General features: G+C 39.0%; 1 protein-coding gene across 3 annotated transcripts in view; it reads left to right on the top strand.

The window, feature by feature from the left end:
- tbc1d20 (TBC1 domain family, member 20) overlaps positions 1-25368 on the top strand; it is a 33328-nt gene extending 7960 nt beyond the window's left edge. For 2 of the 3 annotated variants that reach the window (XM_048550019.2, XM_048550020.2), the window contains exons 2-8: positions 5601-5786; positions 7024-7104; positions 7986-8172; positions 12745-12846; positions 13684-13825; positions 14011-14189; positions 22961-25368. In XM_048550019.2, coding sequence (XP_048405976.1) covers positions 5601-5786; positions 7024-7104; positions 7986-8172; positions 12745-12846; positions 13684-13825; positions 14011-14189; positions 22961-23216 — 1133 coding nt within the window. In that variant the 3' untranslated portion in view covers positions 23217-25368. Of the gene's footprint in view, positions 1-5600; positions 5787-7023; positions 7105-7975; positions 8173-12744; positions 12847-13683; positions 13826-14010; positions 14190-22960 lie in introns of those variants that run through there. The other variant, XM_048550022.2, reaches the window with a different exon arrangement.
- The last annotated feature ends 1451 nt before the right edge of the window (positions 25369-26819 follow it).

The following is a 26819-nucleotide window of genomic DNA, read 5'->3' as shown; positions in this document are numbered from 1 at the left end:
ATTGCCTGAAACTTGTTTGACTGAATGTTACTTGCCACTTATCATCCCAAACCTAAATGTTGGCCAGGTCTTACATCATCTTGACATGGACTGCTTCGGTCACTGAGGAAACACGAGTGGTGCATTGAAAAAAAAATCAATCATTGCAAATACTCAGCAGGATTGACTGTGCCTCATCTGTGGAGAACTAGTCGAGATTAATTACTTTTGTGTTCTAACCTGTTGTAAAGAAGGTTATCAGCCTACACTATTAACCACTTCTCTGTATGGATGCTGCCTAATCTCTTTAGCATTTCCAGCAACAATTTCTCCTCCTCAGTTCTAATATACACAGGATGTTGATTTCATATAAAGTTTCAGTATGTAGTGGTTAAATTTCCATTGGAGGGATAAGTCAGTAGAAGACAAATGTGGAGGGCAAGTGGTGATTCACTGTTGCAAGTTGTGTCAGCACATTAGTAACTGAGAGCTTGGAACTTCAAAGCCACTCACGAAACAGTAACATGATCATTGTTCAAAGTTATGCTGTTCTGAAACATAATGCTTCTCAAAGAATTCCATTCTAGATTGCAGATTACTTCTAAATTTCTTTGGCGAATCCTGTTTGAATTTGTCAGACATTGTGCAAAGCAGTACCATCGTAGTAAATTTAGAATCTTTAGCATGTATTGTTTTGATTTTTCTTGCAGTTGTAGCTGTATATTGTTTTTATTTGGGCACTTAACTAAATTTATTCTTCCTTCATTTTTAATTTTATGTGAAGGTGAATTTTATTAAATAGTTAAGCCATTTTGTGCAGTGAACACCACAGCTATTGCAAGAATGCATGTCACTTGGGCAAGAACTGATTAGGGATAGACAGCATGGCTTTGTGTGTGGGAAATCACATATTACAAACTTGATTGAGTTTTTTAAGGATATGACAAAGAAGTTAGATGAGGGCAGAACAGTTGACTTTGTCTACATGGACTTTAGTAAGTCAGGCTAGTAAAGTTAGATTACATGGGATTCAGGGAGAATTTGCCAATTGGATATACAATTGGCTTGATGGTAGGAGACAGAGGGTGGTGAGGAAGGATTGTTTTCCGGATTGGAGGCCAGTGACAAGCAGTGTTCTGCAGGGACTGGTGCTGGGTCCACTGTTGTTTATCATTTATATCAATGATTTGAATGAAAATTTAAGAAGCATTGTTAGTAAGGTTGCGGATGATACCAAAATTGGTGGTATAGTAAACAGAGAAGGAGGGTATCTTAGGTTGCAACGAGCCCTTGATTAATTAGGCCAATGTGCCAAAGAATGGCAGATGGAGTTTAATTTGGATAAATGCCAAGCGCTGTATTATAGAACAATACAGCCCAGAACAGGCCCTTCGGCCTTCGATGTTGCGCCGACCTGTGAACTAATCTAAGCCCTTCCCCGTACACTATATCCCATCATTATCCATTATTCTGGTAAGACAAAGAAAGTGCACATTTAATGGTAGGGCCCTAGGGTGTGTTGTAGAACAGTGAGACCTTGGGATTCAAGTACATGGTTCATTGAAAGTTGCAGCACAGGTAGTCAGAGTAGTAAAGAAGGTGTCTGGCATGCCTCCTTTCATTGCTCAGACCATTGGATGAGTTGGGACATGTTGCTCTTGGAGGACCAAGGAATAAAATTTGATTTTAAACCCAGGTTAATATGACAGGCATCATTAATGAAATCCAATGAAAATTAGCATTTTTGCCAAAACTTAAGTAAAGCTCAACTGAGTTTGTGACGTGCCCAGATCTACAGTCAGTTTCTGAGAACTGATTTAATGGCATTAAATAATGTCAGTTGTGCTGAGAAGGTCACATGGAAGTTTTACTGGGCCAAAGATCTTTGGGTACAATGCAGCAAATCTTCTGGTTTGTGAAAATGGGAATGTCAAGATAGGTTGTTCTCAATTTGGGGGTTAGGGCACATTAAGGAAGTAGTTTTGTCCTAAATTTTGTATGGTTCTAGTTTACCTATCAGTAAGCTGACACCAATTTTGTTTCATGGCAAATTTTTTTCTAGTTGGTGCTCTGCTGATTATGTTTTCTGATCCTGAAACAGCTGGCAGAAGATGTTCTAATCGATTGAACACACTTCTTTTTGACCGTTGGGAGTAAGGAAAGTTTTGAGTGTTACTTTTTATTCAAAAATGAAATGTGCATTATGTTTACAGATATGCAACACTAATTTTGTGACTCAATGGAAATACTTTTTTGGTACTTTTTGTTTTATTTCAGAAATGTTAGTTCATTTATTCATTTATGGGATGAGGGCGTTGCTTTTAGGCAGCATTTATTGCCCAGAGGGCAGTTGACAGTCAAACACGTCGTGGGTCTGGAGTCACATGTAGGCCAGACCAGGGAAGGGTGGTAGTTTCCTTCCCTAAAGCACAGTACCAGATGGGTTTTTCTGACAATCGGCAATGGATTCATAGTTATTGCTAGATTCTTAATTCCAGACATTTTTTATGGAATGCAAATTCCACTAACTAGCAAGATGGGATTCAAACTCAGAATGTTATCTTGGTTTGCAGATTAATAGTCCAACGATAATACTACTAGTCCATTGCCTGGTGGGGAATTGTCTTCTGCATCCTTGAGTCGACTTCTTTATTTAATTTAGGGCTGGCACTTTTGGGCAGCAATCAACCACTATGATTATGTGGTGTAGGTATGTGCAGAAAAAGCTTTGAAACAATTAATCTACGGGTACTCACAATGCATTGCTAAATTTCTGCATTGTAGAATGTGAAATTATGATTTCTCAAAATGCTGGTGCATTTATTTTTCTGCAGGGACTTCAGAACATAGAACGTAGAAAAGTACAGCACAGTACAGGCCCTTCGGTCCACGATGTTGTGCCATGGATTAATCCTAATCCAAAAATAAAATAACTTAACCTACATTCCCCTCAATGCACTGCTGTCCAGGTGCATGTCCAGCAGTCGCTTAAATGTCACTAATGACTCCGCTTCCACGACTACCAGTGGCAAACCATTCCATGCGCTCACAACTCTCTGGGTGAAGAACCTCCCTCTGACGTCTCCTCTATACCTTCCTCCTAACACCTTAAAACTATGACCCCGCGTGGCAGTCAGTCCTGCCCTGGGGAAAAGTCCCTGGCTATCGTCTCTATCCATGCCTCTCATTACCTTGTACACCTCGATCAGGTCACCTCTCTTCCTCCTCCTCTCCAGAGAGAAAAGTCCGAGCTCAGTCAACCTCTCCTCAACACAAGCCTTCCAGTCCAGGCAGCGTCCCGGTAAACCTCCTTTGCGCCCTCTCCAAAGCCTCTACATCTTTCCTATAATAGGGCGACCAGAACTGGACACAATATTCCAAGTGTGGTCTCACCAGGGTTTTGTAGAGCTGCAGCATAACCTCGCGGCTCTTAAACTCGATCCCCCTGTTAATGAAAGCCAAAACACCATAAGCTTTCTTAACAACCTTATACACTTGGGTGGCAACTTTGAGGGAGCTATGCACTTGAACACCAAGATCCCACTGTTCCTCCACACTGCCGAGAATCCTGCCTTTAATCCTATATTCAGCATTTAAGTTTGACCTTCCAAAATGCATCACCTCGCATTTATCCAGGTTGAACTCCATCTGCCATTTCTCAGCCCAGCTCTGCATACTGTCAATGTCTCGCTGAAGCCTGCAATAGCCCTCGGTACTATCAACAGCACCTCCAACCTTTGTGACATCAGCAAACATACTAACCACCCCTCAACCTCCTCATCCAAGTCATTTATAAAAACTACCAAGAGCAGAGGCCCAAGAACAGAGCCCTGCGGGACACCACTCAGCACTGACCTCCAGGCAGAATACTTACCATCTACAACCACTCTCTGCCTCCTGTCAGCCAACCAATTCTGAATCCAGACAGCCAAATCACCCTGTATCCCATACCTCCTGACTTTATGAATGAGCCTGCCGTGGGGAACCTTATCAAATGCCTTGCTGAAGTCCATGTACACCACATCCACTGCTCGACCCTCGTCAATCTGACTCGTGACCTCCTCAAAGAACTCAATAAGATCTGTGAGGCATGACCTGCTCCCCTCAAAGCCATGCTGACTCCCTTTAATCACGCTATACTTTTCCAAATAGTCATAAATCCTATCCCTCAGAATTTTTTCCAAAACCTTGCTGACCACAGACGGAAGACTGACTGGTCTGTAATTTCCAGGGATTTCCTTATTTCCTTTCTTGAAAAGAGGAACAACATTTGCCTCCCTCCAATTTTCTGGTACGACTCCCGTGGAGATTGAGGAAGCAAAGATCTTCGCCAGCGGCTTAGCAACCTCCTTTCTCGCTTCCCAAAGCAATCTAGGATAAATCTGGTCTGGTCCTGGGGACTTATCAATCTTAATGTTTGCTAAAATTTCCAGCACATCAACTTCCTCAATCTTGATCTGTTCAAGCCTGTTTTCCTGCTCCTCAAAGTTCTCATTCACAACAAGGTCCCTTTCCTGAGTGAAAACCGAAGAAAAAAACTCATTTAGGGCTTCCCCTATCTGCTCAGACTCCACGCACAAGTTCCCTACGCTATCCCTGATTGGCCCGACGTTCTCCCTGATCATTCTCTTATTCCTCACGTATGAGTAAAGTGCCTTCGGGTTCGCCCTAATCCTTCCCGCCAAGCCTTTTTTGTGTCCCCTCCTGGCCCGACTCAGTCCACTTTGAGTTCCTTCCGAGCAAGTCTGTCATCCTCTAAAGCTGTGCTAGACCCATGTTTCCTCCACCTTACGTAAGCTGCCTTTTTCTTTTTGACAAGAAGCACCTCTGTTCCCATCATCCAAGGCTCCTTAATCTTACCCCTTCTTACCTGTCTCAGAGGAACAAATTTATGCATCACTTGCAACAACTGCTCCTCAAACAGTCTCCACATGTCTGTTGTGCCCCTTCTGTGGAACAATTGCTCCCAATCTGTACTTCCCGACTCCTGCCCGATGGCATCATAGTTTCCTTTTCCCCAGTTAAATATCTTCCCCTGGTAACTGCTCCTTTCCCTTTCCATGGCTACGGTAAATGTGAGGCTGTTGTGGTCACTGTCGCCAAAGTGTTCTCCCACCGCGACATCTGACACCTGTCCTGGCTCATTGCCGAGCACCAAATCCAAAATGGCCTCCCCCCTTGTTGGCCTGTCCACATACTGAGTAAGGAAACCCTCCTGAACACACCTGACAAAAACGGCTCCATCCAAACCATCTGCACGAAGGAGGTTCCAATCAATATTGGGAAAGTTGAAGTCACCCATAACAACAACCCTGCTACGTTTGCACTTTTTAACAATCTGCCGGCCTATGAGTTCTTCGATCTCCCTACTGCTATTTGGGGGTCTGTAGAAGACCCCCAATGAGGTGACTGTTCCCTTGCTGTTCCTAACTTCCGCCCATACTGACTCAGTCGACAAACCTTCCTCGGCAACCTCAGTAGACGAGCCCTCATCCAAAGTTCTTTCAGCCACCGTTATACTGTCCTTTAGAGGAATTCAGAATCATAAAACAAGCTCAGAATGGAGGAGAGATGTTCAAATTAATTAATGCTGTAATTTTGTCACTTGTATTTTTCATCAGACAATGAATCAAAAAGAAAGCGAAAGGTAGCAGAAATCTTCCAAGCTTTAAACAGCTCTCCTGTGGATGTAGCTGCATTGAGGAGAATGGCAATCAGTGAAGGTGGTCTTCTGACAGATGAAATTCGTTGCAAAGTGTGGCCAAAGCTACTTAATATAAACACGCATGAACTACCATCCAAACCAGGTACTATTTGCATTCGGTGTATCTGATAAGTACTGTTACTTTGGGCTGTTATTGCAATAGTAAAGATTCCCAAAGTCTAGAGCTGACATGAACTTGATATTAAGACTGTAGGCCAAATAAATGCCATGGACTCAGGCTTGGGATAGAAATTTTATTGTGAATTGGCTTCAAATGAAATGCGCACATTTATGAAGCATGTATGGAGCCAGTTTAACTTTACAAATCTCTGCACGCCCTCTCCGCCCTCCATTTCCACTGTATTCCTGTATTTCCTACAACTCCAACCTTGCTGCAGCAGAGAAGCACAAACTATGTCCTGCTTGACTGTGATAAACTATCTAGCATTTACCTTTTTAACCCTTCTAGCCTACTATACATTTGATGACACCAGCTTGCCACAACCTGCAGTTGAATAATAACTTTACTTTTTGCAAAATTAAGAAAGCTGTATCTCATTCTGTCTTTTCCTAGTGTGACTTAAAGAAGAATTTACTTGTTTTGATGTTTTGGTGCCTCTCACATCTTTGGGTGGGGTGCCCCTAAATGCTTTGCACTCATCCAGTGAATTACTTTCGTAGTGCAGTAGTTGCTTTGTGTGGTAAATTTAATGTGGTAATAGTTACTTCTTTAAAATAATTTTCCACCAACCAGAATGAGACAAATTAATAACTGATCTGATTTTTTTTATAATAGTGATTTGAAGGATAGATCACAGGAAGACTCCCCAACTGTTTGAATTCACGGGACTTTTCAGTTCACCTGCAATAACACCTGTGTCCACATCTCACTCACAAAGTGGTAGTTTCAACAATAAACCAGTCTCATTGCTATGCTCTCCACTTGAATCCATGACTTTTTTTTTGAAATGAGAATACTAATGCTGAACTTGGCATGCCATTGAAGAGTGATCCATAAGAGGGCCCCTGGTTAACTTTAACAAATTATCTGAAACAGTGATGAATAAAACTGTTTTCATTGTACAAATCCATATTGGGAATTTTTATTTATAGGATGATTTTAATGGGTGTTGTCTTGTAGGTCTTTCAGTTAATAATTGCTGAATTTTTAATTGAGCGTGAGCTTGACGAATTTTAGTGATTTTTAACTTGAGTTATTGTAAAACTATTGTGTCTTGCAATGTGATTTAATTACTTTTATGTATCCCAGAGCTCAGAGCTGGCTGCTTTTTTTTAAAAATGTTTAATTTATACATTGCACAATTAACTTTTTGCTGCAGGACCAGAACTCCGACAGAACAACAAAGACTATCAGCAGGTGTTACTGGACGTCCAGCGATCATTGCGTCGCTTTCCACCTGGTAAGTTAGCAGAGTATAAAACCTTGCTGATAGAAAGCGTGCTGATTAGGAACAATTTAACACTTAATGCTTCCGTTAATACAGTAGTACCTCCCTTGATTCCCTATAGTCTAAAAATCTTTTGAGCTTAGCCTTGATTACACTCAATTTAACAGGCACAGTTTGAAGTAAGGAGTTTCAAAGATTGACAATCTATGAAATGAACAAAATTATCCTCATTTCGATGCGAAAGGACTGATCCTTTATCCTGAGACAGTCTTTAGTTCTGGGATTGTCCAGTGAGGAATATGGCCTCTAAGCATCAACATAGTCAATCAGATTTTGTGAACAACCGATACCAGACACCAATCCATGATGCTTCAAAGAGGTCAACTCTCATTCCTCTGAACTTGAGGATAGGCCTATTCTGCTGATCTCCTCTGCCAAGAAAGCCCTGTCATCTTGGGAATCAATTTGGTGAATCTTCATTATGCACCATTACTCCCATAGGCAAATAATATCCTGTTTTGGGTAAAGAGACCACTCCTCTGTACTTTCTTCGGTTATTGGGGAGGCCAGTTGGAAAATATAGCTTAAGTGAGTATGTGCTTGTCCAGTTTTATAGCCATTAGTTCATAAGTCCATTGACGAGGAGGGACTACATGAATAGGGTTGACTGCTTATAAAAAGGTAGCAGGAATGAAAATACCTTTTTGAATGTTCATGAGTTTTGAAGTTATTTTGTCCTGTTATGTAACTGATATTCATGTTAGCTAATGTTTCTTGTTAAGCTGATCTACATATCTCAATTCATGTGCAATGGCTGAATCATGAGGCGCACATTAGATTTGTATGCTGTTCATCAAATTTGTCTATTTGTCATGGATTGATGATGTCTACAGGGATGCCAGATGCAAAGCGAAAAGAACTTCAAGAAGAGTTGATCGATAGCATTCTGGAGGTACTGAAGAAAAATCCCCAGCTTCACTATTACCAAGGTTACCATGACATAGTGGTCACCTTCCTTCTGGTTGTAGGTGAGCGAATGGCAACAGCTCTAGTGGAAAAGCTCTCCACACATCATCTCAGGTATATAGTACACAACTGCTTTCAGTTGTAGTAGGTTAGCCGTGTTTCTATATTACCAACTTCAATTGAGAAGGCAGTGTTTGATTAGCAAGAAACATCAATTCCTTCCACCTTCCCAGCATTCACTTTCATACATTTCCTTTCCTTTCTCTCTGAATTTTCCTTTCACCTGATCTTAAGCTGCTTTCTTATGAAGTGGTGGAATTCTGTGATGCTAATAGCCATTTGGTACTTTGTTATATAGCCAGTGGTTACTATGTTCTCCATCCCAATCTCCACACCAAACATAAGATTGCAGAATTTATATTTGAAAGAGCAAGAAAAGCTTTTCTTGTCTTTATATATGCCCAACTTAACAATTCCATTGCCTTCTGAGAAGCTGTGGAAATTGAGCAATTTATGCTGTTTTATTCTTCCTTTAACAATTTACTGCTTTTAATGTTTCATGTATAGTTGTGAACTTTCCTTTCTCTTCTCTCCATCTGAATTTGAATCTCAAACTGATTTTTTTAAACAGCTATTCTCTACTACGAGCTTAATATGGATTTAAATTTGATAGTGTAATTTTTCAACAGTCTGCCAGTGGCTCAAAACATGTCTGTGTTCCTGAATAGAAGTAGTATTTAATATCTAGAATGTGAAAAACAATTTCCTTCAAATTGATTTTAGGTCTGATACCTCTGATTATATTCAGTCATAACTTTACCATTCATTATACCTCTAAACTTGTTAGTGTTTTTAGTCTCTCTATAATGTCCTTTTCAACAGTCCTTCAACCAGGACAATGGCTTGTGTCTAAATAGTTGTTCTTAATTCAGGACTGGAAGACAGGCTTTGTGTAGCCCATATGCAAGATCCAGGACGAGGCTAAAACATTCCAGACATAAATTGTGTATCAAGAGTTGAAAGGAATAGAGGAACTTAATTTCATTCACCAGCGAAAGAGTACTGAAGAATTATTACAGCTAACAGCTAGTGATTGCTATGTCTTCATGGACTTCACTCTGGAATCTTTAAAGAAAAAAGGTTTTGATTTTCCAAGGAATCTCCAAACCTGAAAAGGTGTCTTCACGTTGTGAAATAGCAACTATAATTCCTGTATTCAAGAAAGGATGGAGACAGAAAGCAGAAATCTATGGCCAGTTACCCTAACGTTTGTCACAGGGAAAATGTCCGTATCTGTTAAGGAAGTTATAGCAAGGCACTTGTAAAATCTTAATGCAAGCAAGGAAAGTCAACGTGGTTTTGTGGAAGATGAATGACTAATTTCACTAATTTCTTTCTGCAGTAACATGCACCATGGCTGAAACCTGTGGATAAACTGTGGATTTACAGACATACAGTGTGTCATATCAAAGGTTTCTTTTATTGTACAATTGTTCATGGTATTGGGTAACATTAAAATGGACATAGAATTGGTTAACCAGCAAGAAACAGCAAATAAGCATGAATGGGTCGTATTTGGGTCAGTAAGATATGACAAGTGGAGTGCCATAGGGTGCAATGTTAAGGCCTCAATTATGTATAATTTATCTCACTGTCTTGAAAGGGGTGAAACTAAATGTAAGTTGTGAAGAGTTCAGTGGTCTGCAAAGGCACACAGACAAGTTAACTAATTGGACAAAAGCCTGGCACATGGAGTCTAGTGTGGGGAAAATGTGACCCTATCTACTTTGGAAAGAAAAATAGAAGACCACTTATTCTTCAACTGGGGTAAACATTTCAAAACTTCAGTAAAGAAGAATCCAGTTTTCCTGGTACATGAATCCAAAAAAAAGTATGGAGGCCGAGCAAGTGATTAGGATGGGAAATAGTATGTTGTTTATTGCAAGAGGAATGGAGTATGAAAGTAAGATTTTTTTAAAATTATCATTCTTTAGGGTATTGATGAGACCACATCTGAAGTATTGTGTACAATTTTGGTATCCTAACTTTAAGAAAGTATAAAAAAGCATGAGAAGCAATTCAACTGTTTCCTGGGTGAGGGGATTATCCTATGAACAAAGATTGGACAAGTTGAGTCTTTATTCTTTGGGGTTTTAAAAGAATGAGGTAATTGTATTGAAGTATAGAAGATCCTGAGGAGACTTGACTGGGTGGATGCTGAAAGGATCTTTCTCCTTGCCTAGAGACACTAGTACTGCGGGACACAGCTTAAACATAAGTTGCTTCCCATTTTAAACTGGAGATTTTGAGTCTATGGAACTCTTTTTCCTAGAGAATGGAGGAGACAAAGTAGTTGAATATTTGTAAGATAGAAATCGAAATGTGATCAGATCATTTATTGTAATTGAATGGTAGCATGGTCTTATGGCAAAAATGGGAATTAATTGAAGAGTTTATGGGAGAGGGAGGCTGTGTGCAGTTTCTACCATTAACAAAAAGAAAAGTTGGTCTCATATGATGTATTTAACCTGAGAACCTGGACTGAGCACTTGGATAAACGTTGACCCTGTATGTCTGGAACATCAGTTGCTGCCATGTAGCTAACTTTCTTCTGTGGTTTCTTTCATTACACTGAATCACTGTTTTCATTATTTAGCTGAGAATACCTTTTGACTTGGTTCAAAAGTTGTTTTTTAAAAAACAGTGTTGCCTAGAGGTTTGATATGTGGACATGTGCTGATGTTAACTATGATTGGAATCATGATTGCATTGCAGAGAGATTAACTTGTGCTGTTGATACTGTTTTAGCCTCAATTGTTGATTGCGTTGTTTGCTTAGTTATTGAGTATCTGTACTTTGGATAGCATCACATTTTGTGGTGAATTTTGCTGTCTTGCCGTACCGTTCACGAAGAAATTCTACTGGCTCTTGCCTGTTTCTTCAGTTATCCGATGATCATTTAGTCTTTGACCTTCTTGAGGGGAGGTGGAGCAGGAGAATAGTAAGCAGGGTCCTTTTGGAAGTTTGGGATTGTGATATTCTTCTGTAGTAGACTGGAGTTTGATGTCTAATTCAAGTATATCCGCATTGCTTCAGGCATTGTTTGTATTAGAGCAGTGAACACAACATTCAGATGCAGATAAAACCCTCTTAATTACAGGTAAATTGTTTCAAAACTGCATCACAATCTGAACCCTCAGTATGTTTTATTGACTATGCATAACAGTTTGAAATATAGTAGAAATTGCCTGGTGGTTTGGAGGCCCTACATTTTGGTCTGCATGTATGCATAGTTGTTCATTTTAATGAATGCAAGTGTTATGGCACAGAAAGATGCCATTGGCCCATTGAATTTGCATTGGTTCTTCAAATGAGATCATTCCTAGTGTCAGTCTCCTACTTTTCCCTATATTCTTGCACATTATTTCCACTCAATTAATTATTCAATGCCTCCATTGAACTTGCCTCCACAATGCTTCCAGGCAGTGTATTCCATACCCTAACTAATCACTGTCAAAAAGATTTTATCGCAGATCACTTTAAATCTATACCGTCTCGTTCTTGTTCCTTTTATGAACAAGTTTCTTATTTACTCTGACAAGGACCCTGAAGATTTTGAAAGCCTGCATTGGATCACCTGTTGGCTGCCTTCCCTCCAAAGACAGCCATCCCAACTTCTTCAATCAGTCCTCTTCGCTGGAACCATTCTTGTAGATCACTTCTGCCCTGTCTCTAATGTATTCACACATTTTCTATGTGGCACCCAGAACTGCATGCAATAGCTTCCAAGAAAGCCTTCTAAAACCTAAATCAATTGGTCATATTAGCTAGAAAACGTGGCATGAGTAGCAAATTTGTGCAGTCTGAGCTGAAACTCCGGATATATTCACTTCATGGTATGATGTACTTTGCAAGCATGCTGTGTAGAGTGCACTGAAATTATGATTACAAGTGTCCTATCTGCCTGCTAAGCGTGAAATGTACTTTTGTATTCATTATTAAATATAAAATAAAATTATTTCCTTTACTCCCTTATTAATGTGCCTTTTTTAAAATGTAGCATTCGAATGTAGGACCTCCAAATTACCAGCCAATTACGATATTCCAAATTGTTCTGTATAGTCAATAGAATGTACTCTGAGAATTCACATTACCCCTATTAAAACATGTTTATAATATTTATTTGAATCCTGAAATTGGATATGGGCTATATAGTTAATGAATACATTGTAGGAAGATGTATTTCAAGAACACTACCTGTGTGGTTGAGATGGGTTAGAGGGCATTTGGGTCAGTGCTTTATCATAAAAACCGAAAGAACTGTGGATGCTGTGAAACAGGAACAAAAATAGAAGTTGCTGGAAAAGCTCAGCAGTTCTGAGGAAAGGTCACCAGGCCTAAAACGTTTACTGATTTTGTTTTTTCTTGTTTTATCATTTATTTGTGTGTCCAGATTCAATTCAGAACTCTCCAGGATGTGTTGCCATATGTATTAATAACCTTAATCTATTGATTTTTAGATTTACAATCATTTGTACCTCCTGAAAAATGAATTGTACTAAGCACGTTTCTGCATATTGTCTTCATTGAAATCTAATAATGTTGTATTCAAGCAAACATTTTTACCATCTTATACTTTATCCATGCTGTATGTTAAATTATTCCTTTTATTTTAACTACTCGTAGGGATTTTATGGACCCAACAATGGACAACACAAAACACATTTTAAATTACCTTATGCCAATAATTGAGAAAGTAAATCCAGAAGTACATGACTTCATGCAAAGGTGAGAATGGAATTATTGGTTCACTGCCTCTCTGTCGTGGTGCAAAATATTCTTCTCAAGTGAAAATCCAGGACTTTTTTATTTCCTAGCAAATCAGTAATTTTCAGAAACCCAAAATCTCTTGTTTCTGTAGGGATTGGCAATCTCAGTTTATAAAGCTTTGCCTTTGACCCAGTTTCTGTTCCTAAACCAGGAATATACAATCAAGATCATTCAATTGAACAAAGCTCCCTAATGGCCCAGGTGCCTATCCAGACTGCAGCCCATGTGCACAGGGCTCATTATTCAAGAAATTTAAAGGCTTTAGGTTGAGAGGACTGGGATTCCACTGGTTGGAAAAGACCCCACCAGTAGACCCAATATTGAACATCTAGTTTACTAGACGACTCAACTAATGAAAAATTACTAAAAAATAAAAAAGCAGAAACAATGTTTATTGAACCAGAGGCTTGGAAGCCCTGATGTAATGTGGCTGCTTTTCAGTTTTGTACCTTGGCAATGTTATATCTTCTCTTCTGGGCAAAAAAAAAAGACTAATAATCCCCCATAACAAAAGTCTAAATGTGTGGAGATTCTCATTTAGGCTTTCCTGAGGATGAAGGACTACTTAGTTCTCTTTTGCAACTTTCAAATGTAATGTTTTTATTTTACAGTGTAGTAACTTAGGAGGGGAAACATGGCAGCCAATTCTGCCTGCAGCAAGATGCTACCTATACCTATGTAATGCAACATGATTGAAGTGGCCAGTTCATCAACAATCATAAATTGGCAATGAGCATCTCTAAATATTGTGTACTTGTATTGATTTTTTTTTCCCCTGCTCCTTTGCATTCGTAGAGCGGACGTTGGTACTATCTTCGCTTTGAGTTGGCTCATAACTTGGTTTGGTCACGTGCTTTCAGACTTCCGGCATGTGGTTCGGTTGTATGACTTCTTCCTGGCATGTCATCCACTAATGCCCATTTATTTTGCTGCCGTGGTAGGTGAATTGTCTATTTACGGTGTGCTTTTAAAGTGTCTGCCCCAGATCCCATTTCTGCCTTCCATTCCATTTACCTAATGACAGAAAGCATTGTAGTTTCCACCATTAAACTGATCTATTTAGATTCTGCTACATATGAGATTCTATCGCCCTCATTAGGATTTGTTTCCCTTTGTTTATAGATTGTGCTGTACCGCGGAAATGAGGTCCTGGAGAGTGAATGTGACATGGCTGCTGTTCACCATCTGCTTTCCCAGATCCCCCAGGACTTGCCATATGAGACCCTAATAAGCCGTGCTGGAGACCTTTTTGTCCAGTTTCCTCCATCCGAGCTTTCCAGGGAGGTTGCCCAGAAAGAGAGGTAAGCCATACTTGAAGTTCACATTTCTAACTAGTTCCAAAGGATTGCAAAACCCTAAAGCAGTTTTGATTGTTTTAATTTACCAGTTTCCTTCCTGTACTTCATTCTGGCTTCATGTAAAGTCTCATATTAGTCTGTATGAAGTTTTGCTGTCCTACCTAAGAAATGCTGGTTTGACTTCGTATGCCACACAATTGGAACAGCATTGTTTCCAATAGTATCGAAATATTTTGCTCTTTTAGGAAAAAGTGTTATTGCGTCTTGTTCAGTGAGTCATGTGAAGGTGTAATGGAATCTGGATAGCTGAGAGGAATTATGTAATTGAGGACTCTTGGTGACTCACTGCCTTTACCAGAAAAGATGTAAAGCCGTCAAACTTATTTCTAAGAGAATTGTTGAAATTGTACGCTGTTCTTGCGGTGGAATGAAGGAACTGGGGAGGACACTTTAGAGTGGGTAATGAATGGAACCTTGAACTTGTAAAAATAAATATTGCTGAAAGGGGACAAGAAGTTGAAGGTTTTCATTTTGTACTGTGAGAACTTGGACATGAGACAGATTTGAGGAAAGGATTGTACTTTATACAAAGTGAAAAGAGGGTACTGATTGGTTGAATGATCATGGGTATGGAGATGCTGCAAGAACAGTTATCTGTCAGTCTTAATTCTTGGACCAGGCAGGATATATACTGATTGATCAAATTTGACCGTGGGGATGCAGCAGAAATTAGCTGTCTGCATAGCATAGGGAGGTGAGGCCTAGTGGTACTACTGCTGGATTGTTAATCAGAGACCCAGATAATGTTCTGGGGACCTGGGTTCGGATCCTGCCATGGCAGTTGGTAGAATTTGAATTCAACAAATATCTGGAATTAAGAGTCTAATGATTACCTTGAATCCATTGTTGATTGTTGGAAAAATCCATCTGGTTCACTAATGTCCCTTAGGGAAGGAAACTGCTGTTCTTACCTGGTCTGGCCTACATATGACTCCAGACCCACAGCAATGCGGTTGACCCTTAAGCGCCCTCAGGGCAGTTAGGGATGGACAATAAATGCTACCTAGCCAGCGATGCCCTCATCCCATGAATGCATAGAGGAAAGAAAAGGCGCCTCTCTTTTTCTTGTACAAGGGTTTTGTATATATGTAGATTTCTCTCTCAATCATACTCCACACTCCGAGTTCAGCCAGTGATCTCCAGTGTAACTGTGAGCACAGTCAGATTATTTAATGAATGGCTTCCAGTAGCAGAATCACTTTTAAACGTGGGCTTGCAGTGTGTTGTATTTGTTCATGCTAGAAGCTGCATATAAAGACACAACTTGTTTTGTGTCGGCAAAAGGAATTGGTATGCAGATTCAGAAAAAAGTGTGGAGCTGGAGGAGCAGAACAGGAAAGTTGATGTTTCAGATCGGGACCTTTTCTGGCCTGATGTGCTCCTCCACCTGTACACTGTGTTATATCTCTGACTCCAGCATTGACATGCTATCTCTGGTATGTAGATTCCATTCCTTTCAAAATAAAGGAGTCATGAAGACAGACCATCACCCTCTTTCTTCCTCCACGCACCCCCCCCCGCAATGCCCTGACTAGTCAGTGTATATACCTGCCTGGTCTGAGAATTAAGATTGATGGGCATCTGTTCTTGCACCATTTCCATGCCCCAATGATGGCCCAACCAATCAGTGTCCACTTTTAATTCTGTATAAAAAGCTATTTTATTAATTGAAATTTGTTCCTTGCATCGTAGTTTTGATGAGTCCAAGATGAGAAACTTCAATTTCTTGTCATCTTTTAGCGAAGATTAAGCTCCATACTATCAACCATTTACCTTCGTAAATCTGTGTCCCTGTCTCAATGTATTTTTGAAAGTGAAAATGATGTCTAAATCCCAAAAGGAGTTGAGTAGGCTGAATTAAGGAAAGGTTTTAGCAGAAGTCGTGTTTTGACAACAAGTATTCTGGTTGGTAACATTTGGAGTTCTGGGCAGTACACTTTAGGAAGGATATATAGGCCTTTGAGACAGTGGAGGATACACTTACTAGAAGGATATCTGGATCCCAAGGATTAAGCTACAAGGAAATAGAGTCATGGTGTCATACAACAACAGAAACAGACCCTTTGGTCCAGTTTGTCCATGCTGACCAGGTTTCCCAAACTAAACTCGTCTCACTTGCCTGTATTTGGCCCATATCCTGCTAAACCTTTCCTTTACGTGTACCTATCCAAATGTCTAATAGAGTCATACAGCACAGAAACAGACCTACCAGTCCAATTTGTCCAAAATATTGAGGATTTCTTTTACCCTGGAAGTTATTGAAAAGGTTGGGCAGGCTGGGAGAAACTATTCTTGCAAGTTGGAGTTATGGACTAAAGCCTAGGCTAAAAACTAGAGTCATACACTTTGGAACTAAGATTCTACAATTGTGTAATATTGCTGAAAAATACATGTCATTGTTTTTCATCTTGTGCTCTCCATCAGGCCAATTTACAAGAATACCAATTTGAGGGGAAAATGAGCATTTATAGTGAGATGAGAGTGCTGATTGGTTGGCTTTACTGGTTGTGGTTTTGCCAATGGAGAATATACCTATTAATGCTGTTTGTCTGTTAACTGCCAGCCTTTGTTTAAATTTTAAAATGAGCAGTGTGACTCTGATCATGGCATTGCCATGAGAAATGAACCAGCAAATAGCTATCACTTTTTAAAAAAAACTGAAAGAAGTGTGGATGCTGTAAATCAGGAACAAAAACAGAAGTTGCTGAGAAAGCTCAGCAGGCCTATAAGCATCTCTGAAGAAAAGAAAAATCCATTAGCGTCTCGAGTCCGATAACCCTTCCTCTGAACAGCTGTCTTCAGAATGTCTGTCACTTATTTTGTTGAGTTGAAGTGGTCTAGTGCATGTACATGTTCTTTCTGTTTGCACAGAGCCAGGGCCCTGTGTATTCATTTATGTAGCCTCCAGGATACCTGTATAACTCAATGAACCTAACTGACAATTCCAAATTGGTATATTAATACACAAGTCCCTGCTCTTTGAAATGCCTTTTGGCAAATTAAAACATGCTTAAGGTAGTGGTCAGGGAATTATAAAAGAGATAAACATCACTGTGCAGTTTTATCTTCTCTTTCACCTGTTGATTTGCAAAATGACTCCTCGTAGCCTTTATAAAGATTGGTGTGCTCTGTATGCTACTAGTGCAGACCTGTGTCCACTATACCACATGAGACTTCAATAAAATGTTATATGTTTTGAGTCTGTTCAGCTTGGAATGTTTATCAATCAGTCATTCTGTTTTAAACTTTCTGTTGTGAGACATATATTGGGTGAATTAGATTATATTTAACCTATTCTCCACTCTCTTTAAGGTAAGTTTCTAGTGTAATGGGTGATTGTTACACCTAGAGTTCTTTCTGTTCTGATTGCCCCTTATTGATGTGTGATACGACTGTCTGTCTGTACGTCTCGATAGTCAATGCAGGTGTCCCTTTTCCTCTGGTTACAGATTCAAATAATTCATTGAAACATCTCTCCTGACATAAAATTACAGTACACAGCATATTAGACAATCATGACGTATTCAAAATAAGATTATGGTGCTGATCTGAAAGTTAAGTGTAACCTATTATGTAATTGTCAGATGATACTGTGGTGTAGATTGAAAAGGATTAAATGTACATTCCCAAACTCAAAATAGCAATCATCAGAACAAACAATAATGCTACAGTTGTCTTCATTAGTATAATCAGCGCACTCAGTACTACAAGTTCTCTGTATTTTGGCATTTATCTTGCACAGAAGGCAAATTTTATTTAGAGAAAATTCAGTAAAATGCAATGTTTTAAATTATTCCAGGAGATGATTCTTCAACTTTGGTATTTTCGGATCAAGGGGAAAAGGAATCTTGATTCAGGATTCTGCAGTATTCACAGATCCCATATCACTGGCTTAGGTTCCCTTTCAATTTTGTTAAGTGTGGACCAGAATTTTTGTGTGACTCCTGCAGTTGAGTAAGATTGCAGTCTTCAGTTAACGTGTGCTTCAGAGGTAGAAACTAAATACTGTAGCACCTTACAATTCAGCAGTTAAACTTAGTCTTACCCAACAGCATAATTTATTCTCTCCCATTTCCTCCCATTGTCAAAGATAAGCTAGCATGACATACAATACTGCCAATCAGGGCAAGTTTACATGTCCACAGTTCTGCTTTATGTTGCTGTTAAGGTACTAGTTTCATTAATCCTATTTTCAGTTCAAGTGATTAAATCATACCCTTCAACGACAACATTAGAATTAGTGCAAGAGTAGGCAGTATAACCCATTGTGAGGCTACCTTGCTACTCTATTCATGTCTGACACCATTTTGGGGAATTGAGTGCCAGTTGCTAGTTGTGCATCAGTGGAAACTCCACCCTTTTCTTATAATCTCGGTATTCTAACAGTAGTATTTTTAATATCTTTGGATGCTGGTTTGGAAGCTTTTTTTTTCAGGTTTGTTCTCCTACTTGTCCAAAATGTATAATGCTGACTGACAGAAGTTCTAAATGTCAATGTGGCATCTTTATCATTCCAAGAAGCTAGCAGTAACTTCCCTTAATTCTAAACTATGGAACACAAATATTTTAAGATGACACTGGTTTAACTTAGTGTAATAAACTCTGATTACTCGATTGATTGATTATGTAATTTGTTATGGAGGCAACTGAGACAGTATAATTGATAAATTCCACTGACTGGTGAAAAAGTTCAGATTTGTGTGAGGAGATCTACAACTTTTGTTAGAATATTGTACCAATTTGTATTTTAATATAGAGGAATGGCACTATGATGAAACTCTACAAGAGCTTTTATTGATATCTTCTTTTCCTTGCAGGTTATGTTCACAGGTAGAAAGCACCCCAGTGTAGCATGGTCCTAAAGTCCTCAATAAATAATATTGAACACATCAGATAAGCTAGCAGAGATAGAGCCTTTCCATCAGATATATCTTTATCCGAAAGGAAAATCTATCTGTGGTGTAATGGGGCTGCTAGCAGACTGGATACAACAATTGGGCTCCCTAACTCCATGCATCTACCATTCTGGTGGCACAGTTTAGATCACAACCTTAGCTTTGCTATCTGGATCCAATCTCCAAAGCTAAAGTGAGGAGCCATGGGCTATAATCTGAACAGAAAGTGCTCTTCCATTTACCTGGTGCTTTATGTGACCGAATTAAGTGACAGGCAGAAAAGGCAACTGTGTTTACATTGTAACGGCAAACAGAGAAAGGGAAAGTTAAAGGTAAGCTTTATTTTCAATTAGTGAACCATTTTTCAGGTGAGATACTCTTTTTGATGTTGTATCACAAAGTAGAAAGGAGGCCAAATTGGATTAAAGCACAACCTTTGTACAAAATACTTTTTTTTCTTGGTACAATGCCTGCCCCTCTTATTTGCAAATTTAGTCTTTGTTAGGCAACTACTTATTGGGGGTTAAAAAGAAACAGTTAAGCAGAGAGTGGCTTTCTCTATGCGTTCTGATAATGAAGTTTGGTTAACCTCCTATGCAACTCCTACTGAAATTGTACCAGTATGAGGGGCCTCAGTTACATGGAGAGATCAGAGCAGATAAAATTGGCAAATTATAGTGCAATTAAAAACTTGGGTTTGTGGTGGTAGGCAAAAGTTGGATTGATGGGCAGTCTCTAATTAATGGGATGTGATTTGGAATGTTTTGCAAGAATCTGTTTTGGGCCTCAGTTATTCACCATAATTAACAACAACTTGACTGATATTGAAATTTGCCAATTGTACAAAGATAAGCAATGTTGTAAATAGTGCAGATGGAAGCATAAAATTATAGGGGGTACTAATAGATTAAGTGAATGAACAAAGCAAATGGAATTCCACAACCTAAAAAGGATAGACAAGTGTAATTTTTAAATGGTGAAACGTAAGCACCAAGGGACCATGGGACTCCAGCTGCATGAATCATTATTTCTGTGCCAGTTAAGTAGCACTTTAATCAAACCATCTAATGACATGCTGGCCTTTAGGATGGGAATGCAAGGTTAGGTAGAAATTATGCTTTAGCTGTACAGAAGGCAGTGTCCTTTCCTCTGAGCCAAAAGTTTGAGGGTCTTGTCCCTTTCCAGGACTTGTTATCCACGGAAGGAGGATTCGTAATGTAGTTCAACGGGTTGGTAATCAGCCTGCTAATCCTTCCAACATTACCCACCATATTGCAAAGGAATAACAGTTTGCTCAATTGTACAAAATAAAATAGCTATTCAGAGTCTTTATTGGATCGTAAGCCTAATTAAATTACAAGAGTAGTTACACAAATTGTTCTCTGAAATTTAGAGATTTGGGATGACTTATCAAAATTGTCAAGATAATAGAGAACACATTGGGTAGTCTGGCTGAAACTATTACCCCTGGTAGGACGTTGTCTACAAATTTAGAGCCAGACATTTCAGGAATGAAATGAGGAAGCATGCAGGTTACCAAATTTTAGATTTAGTTTTTATTGTCATGTGGACTCAACAAAATTTGACAGTGGGGCTAGATCAATTGATAATTCTATACCTGAGATTGATGGATTTTTTTTGTTGCCCAAAGTTGCTGAGGGATATAAGATAAAGTTGGTATAATTAATAGACTCCCAAATCAGCCATAATCTCAACATCTGGCAAATGAACTCAGAACTAATTGACTTACTGTAGGCTTCTGTTATTTTTAACATAGGACAAGTTAGAGCATGATTCTTAAATTCTGCCTTACCCTGTTAAGAACATAATATTTAATATTTTGATGGGATTTGATGAGTGGATTGGAGAAACTCCTGCTAGCAGAAGGATCAGTACTCAGATAAAATTGATTATATGAAAGTGTCAAAGGAATCGGAGGGAAATAATTTATTTTTCTCAGTGAGTTGTTATCTAGAAAAATGGTGGAGAACATTCAAATGAGAATTTGTTGAATACTTGAAGAGGAAAAGCATTGCAGAACAATGGGGAAAGAGATTAGCAGCAAACTAATCAGCTAGCTATTTAAAGAACTGGCACAAACATGGGTGTCCTTCTGTAGTGTGACTTTATGAACCTCCTTCACCATGTGCTTGAAAATAAACAACATTTCAGTCAATTTGATGAGAGATGTATACCTTGGCCCAGAAAAAGCAGCCTCTGATTTGGAAGAGTAACTCCTTTCAGAGTTCTGCATTGCATAGGGAAAGCCTTTTCCGATTGGTCATCCCATCCTAATTTTTCCGATGATTTGGAGCCTTCAAGTTTGAATTTTCACTATGCTGCATAATTTTTGATTGTTGAATCCTCTACATGCTATTTCATAATAGCATGTAGAGTGAATCAAATTGGCTAAAAGTTGATGCTGTATCTCTGATACTGGGGGCCTCAGGAAGACACTGAGTTGTTTCATCAAGTTCTGGCTGCAGTTGTTTGCAAATGTTTCAGCCTTGTGCTGGGCTCCCCCAACCTTGTAGATAGTGATATTTGGTTATGGGATTTCTTGACCCTGTATGATGCATGCTATTTCCACTGTTTGGTATGAAAGCAGTCCTGTATTGTAGTTTCATCAAGCTGAGTGTAAGACAAAAAACTTTAACCAAACCTGTTTTTTTTCTCCACAATATTCCAAATTCTACACTACAAAAGAACTAATTATCTAATGTTTCCAGTGAATGGATCATTTGGCCCAGCATGTCCATTGCCAGTTCTCCAAAGAACAACCGACCTAGTCCCACTGTCCTGTGTTTTCCTCATAATCTCAATCTCCATTTTTCTTTTTGCTTCATAATTATCCAAATTTCTTTGAACACCATGTTTTGGACTGCTATTTCCACACTTGGAGACAGAGCATTCAGATCCTAATCATGTGTTAAGGAGAAAAATCTTTCACCCATGTCACCATTGCTTCTTTTGTTTCTTGCTTTAAATTGGTCCCTCTGTCTGTTGAATAGTTCTAGTGGTCTCTTTAAATGGCAAGCTTGGTGTAAGTTAACTATAGTGAATAAGTCATTTTAACACTCACATGTCAAATGCATATAAATCCAAGGGTTATTCTTCAGAATGAAATAGAAATGTGACTTTCAGCTGAATTTAATCCATGAGTTGAATTCTTCACTAGAGCCTTTGTAAATTCTGCAGAATGATGGATCTTCACTTAAAAATGTATAATCTGCAAAGATTTAACATTTTAAGCCTCATTATCTTCAAGCAGTTGCTATAATTTGTTACCTAAATGGATTTCCGTTGAAGTCACTTCAAATTATGGCCTTGTTCTAATTGTGCTCATCAAGTGGCATTATCTAGCCTAGCAGGACATGTACAATGAAAGGAGTAACATAATTATTTTGCAGAACTGTGTAGATTGAGTGTTTTTTTTTAATTGTTCATTTTCTCCTCTTCTCTGACAGTTTTGACTTGCAAAGACATTGTTCCACAAGTGTTGTTTATCCTTCAGAAACTCATTGTGTTCATTTTAATAAACTCCTTGACTATGACTAATGGTGAACAATTCACTTGGCTCCATGCATTTCCAACACAGCTACTGGACAACATCAAGGCCAGGAAATTTGGGTGTCTTCCTTTCTGCACCACTTAACTAGGTCTACCTGTAATTCACTAATGCAGTGCAAACCAAGAACTAAACCTCTGACCTTCAATATTGAATGTTAATTTTGTTGCCTTGGTTAAGTGTTGGTTTGTGAATTTATTTTTCCCACTCATGAATTACCTAATTGAAACATTTTGCCATTCTACCCACAGCACCGCTGTCTCAACTTTCAAGGATTTTGAACTGGTGTCAGCCCAGCAGCGTCCTGATGCAGTACTCCGGAGGAGGTTCAGAGAACGGCTCCAACAAGAACCAAGAGCAAGAACGATTGTGGCAATAACAGGGACCAGGAGGTTGATAAAACTGGCAGTGATGGGGCTGACTGTGGCCTTGGGGGCAGCAGCCTATGCAGTGGTCAATACTGCACTGGAGTGGGCACCAAAGTTTGAACTACAACTGTTTCCTTGAAGGAAAAACATTTTTAGCCACTTTACAAATCACCAACTACATAATGGGGCTGGGGCACAGTACTTTTCTTTGTCATTGCCTTTTATTTTTAATTTAAAGTGTGTCATTAAAGACTGCAAGCTGGATAGTGTATATACTCAGTTAAAGTTAAGATTGGGTTGAGCACAAGTGTTTTGACTGCCATTTTGTGAAATATTAGCACCAAACAAAGCTGCAATATATTGCAGAATGTCCATTTTGTTATCAGTTTTCAAAAAAAAACCTGGGGAAATGACCAGTTTAGAAATATGTTGAGTTCCCACATGATCCGATGCCAACCTCACCTATATTATCTAGGCAAGAAGTGAATGTATTTTGATTAGAAAAATTGGAAAGGTCAACTGCCAAAGTTTATTAGTTTCTGAGAAAGGTCATCACTGAGCTATTTGGGGCTTGGCAGAATTAAATTGTCTGCTCTCTCAAATAGACAATTCATGCTGAACCAATTAAACAGTCTATTTCATTTGTGATAGTTGGCAATATTGTCCTGTTTGTGTTTTTTTTTTAAACCTAATTTTGGGACAGTTGTGTTATTATGCAGCTTGCTGAACCCTCTTCTAGAAGATCAGGCCCTAATCCTAGTTAAATGACAGCAGACAAAGTTCCATCTCCAGGGTTGATGAAAACATAAGTTTGACATTCTCCTTGCATAGTTGGCAAGGCATCATTTGTTCATGTGGTGGTAAATATGGCTGATTTCATTTCTGATTTCCATGGAATTAACTAATTCCAGTTAGATTGACAGCAGTGGAGTAGTACTGTTAGCTACTTGAGAATCTGGACTGCAGTTCCTGCTGCACAACATTGTGCAATGATGACTGCTGGAAAATGTGGCGTTGCAATTGGAAAGAATCAGGCTTAGCTGAGCTACCTTCTCTTACTTGAATGGAATGCTAACATTCACCAATTAATAAAGAATAATCACTTTGGTTATTACCTCTGTGTTGCACTGCAGCAAGAACCAACATCTTGCAAAATAGTTTATCTTATTTTAAGTAGCTTATCCCTTTATAGAATCAAATGACAGAATGAGAGCTCCAATCTGAAACTTAGCTCCACCATTTTGAAGTGTAGCAAATAGAAGTATTTTGGTCCAATCGGGGAGCAATTCAAGTTTTGGGTTTCAGCCATCGTGTGGACAAGACATCATCAACAAAAATGGCAAGCTGATAGGCCAAGTGTTTTATTAATGCACCTTAGCTACAAGCAGCTTATCAGAAGTGTTTTAAATTGTTACATATTGCATCCTTAATATTGGTGTGTCAATCACACTAACCTCAGTACAAGGCTTCTTACTTTGTAAAGCTAACTCTTCTTAGGCTATATGACTTGAGACTCTGGTATGAAGAAATAATGTCTTGATGTACTGTTAGTCTTGACATGCAATACACAGATCTTTAAACTTGATGCCTGTTTTTCTCAGTTACAAGATTTATTTATAGTCTTGTAAAGCACCCAATCGCTTGTAGAACTGACATTTGTGCTTTTGTACTTGTTTTAATTCTTTTTCATGTTTTCTTCCTGCTCTTCTCATTGTTGCGCATATGGCACCTTTTGATGGGAGCCTCAGCGATGTGGATCTTGACATTCTCATTAGGAGCAAGTGACTGTGTTATGAGTTGCTTTTTCCTTCAAATGCTGGTCATTCCTGAGTTCCTTGACCGAGACAGGCAACTGGGAGGAACCTGATTGCTGTTATTCGATGCATAAATGAGAAACCAGTAAGCCATGATGCTAGTGTAACTTTTCCATTTGGTAGCCCTCTCTTTCTGGTCCTTGATTTCACAATGAAGAGCAAAATTCATAGTTAATAATTTAGCACAATGTTTTGTTGGGTCAGTGTTCACTTGTTTTCCAGATGTATTCTGAATTGGATTATTGTTTTGGTTTGTGATTAGTTTATGCCAGTTCAAGAAAAGATTGCCACTACTGAAGAATTTCTTAACTGTGTTTAAATTGTAAATTTTCCAAATAGAAAAGACCACTAGGTGAATAGATGTGTCCCTTTCTACATAAATCAGTGAGTTGACTTAAGCTTTTGATCTCTTCACCCTGATGATTAAATCAATTTCTCTCACTCGCACCCTCGCCCACCCTTGTGGTATGCTCTCACTCCCCCCCCCCCCCCCCCCCCCCCTGCCCCCACCACCACCACCACCCCACATGCCTGCGCTCCCCCTGCATGCTCTGATTTTTTGGAATTGCTTTGTACCAAAATAGATGCATAGTACCTCAGGTTGTTTAATTTTGACCACATCTAATGAAGCAATCCAATGTGACAGTTTAGTTAACAGTACTGTTGTAGGCTAGGGTATAACGAACTTCTTTGGTTGCGAAAACAAATTGGAGGAGAAACTCAATAGATTTGGTAGCAGCTCTGAAGGGGAATCTGAGTTAGCCTTTCAGGTTTAAACATTAACTCGGCTTTCTCTTCACAGATGTTATCAGACCTGCTATGTTTCTCCAGGAATGTGTGTTTTTGTTTTAGATTTTCAGAATCTACTGTCTTCTTTTTTCTTTCTTTTTGTTGGATTCTTTAATGGATTACTATTTTCTGAAAACATCATGTCATCTTCTAAATCTCCAGTTATCTCTCTTAAATCTGATGTCATTTCTCACAGGTCAGAATCAAATATTAAACTGCTTCCACAATTAGATATTTGCATTGAAATAAAGGTGATTTCAGTCCCAGTAAGTGCTGGGTGAGCAGATCCCGGCCAGCCCAGTGGAAACCTTCTCACTTCTTGCCATCAAATAACCTTCAGTGGAATGTAAATGTCAGCATTTGTTGAAGATTGTACACACTTTGATTGCGATGCTCTGATACCTAAATGCTTTGTAGACATTCATTGTAAAAGGATTATACTGGGATGGCAGGCATGGGTTTTGGATGGTGCTGGTGTAATTGTGTCCAAGCGAGGAATCTGCCCCTGAGGGCAGAGATGCAAGTTATTCAGAAAAAAGAAGATATTGTCATCCCTCAGGTTGTTAATTTTATGTCTTTCTAAAACACTGAAAATATTATGAAACAAATTAAACCAGCATATGTTCATATTCTAGACTATAAGGTGATGCTCAAAAGAATTAACTGAATTCATAACTGCACTTCTGAAATGTTTGTGTATTTAGTTGCAAGAATAGTCCACTTGTCATGAACTTGTTTATATTATCACTTATCACATCAAAATATCATTTTGCACTTCAGTTTTTGAAGTCTAGTACTTTCTTGGGCCTTGGAACAGACATTCTGCACCAGTGACATCCACTATGGAATCATTTTTGGGATATTGTAAGCAACGGTGACAAAAGAACGACAGGGGATCTCTGTATGATTCAGTGGGATGGTCAAACAGATTACATGGTTCATTACCTCATTGTCAACAATGCAGCATTTACTCTGATGTATTAATCCTAATTGTCAGTTAAAATCTTGCTGTGGCACTCGACTCAGAATCTCTCATTTTTTTTCTTAACCTGTTCAGAAATATTATGACTCACCTCTGGAGCAGGTGGGACTTGATCCCAGTTCTCCTGGCCCAGAGGTGTGGACACTGCCACTGTACC

The sequence above is a fragment of the Stegostoma tigrinum genome, chromosome 19, assembly GCF_030684315.1.
Source record: "Stegostoma tigrinum isolate sSteTig4 chromosome 19, sSteTig4.hap1, whole genome shotgun sequence".
Taxonomy (NCBI): domain Eukaryota; kingdom Metazoa; phylum Chordata; class Chondrichthyes; order Orectolobiformes; family Stegostomatidae; genus Stegostoma; species Stegostoma tigrinum.
The sequence above is the reverse complement of the archived record's forward strand: the minus strand, read 5'-3'. Positions and strand labels throughout refer to the sequence as shown.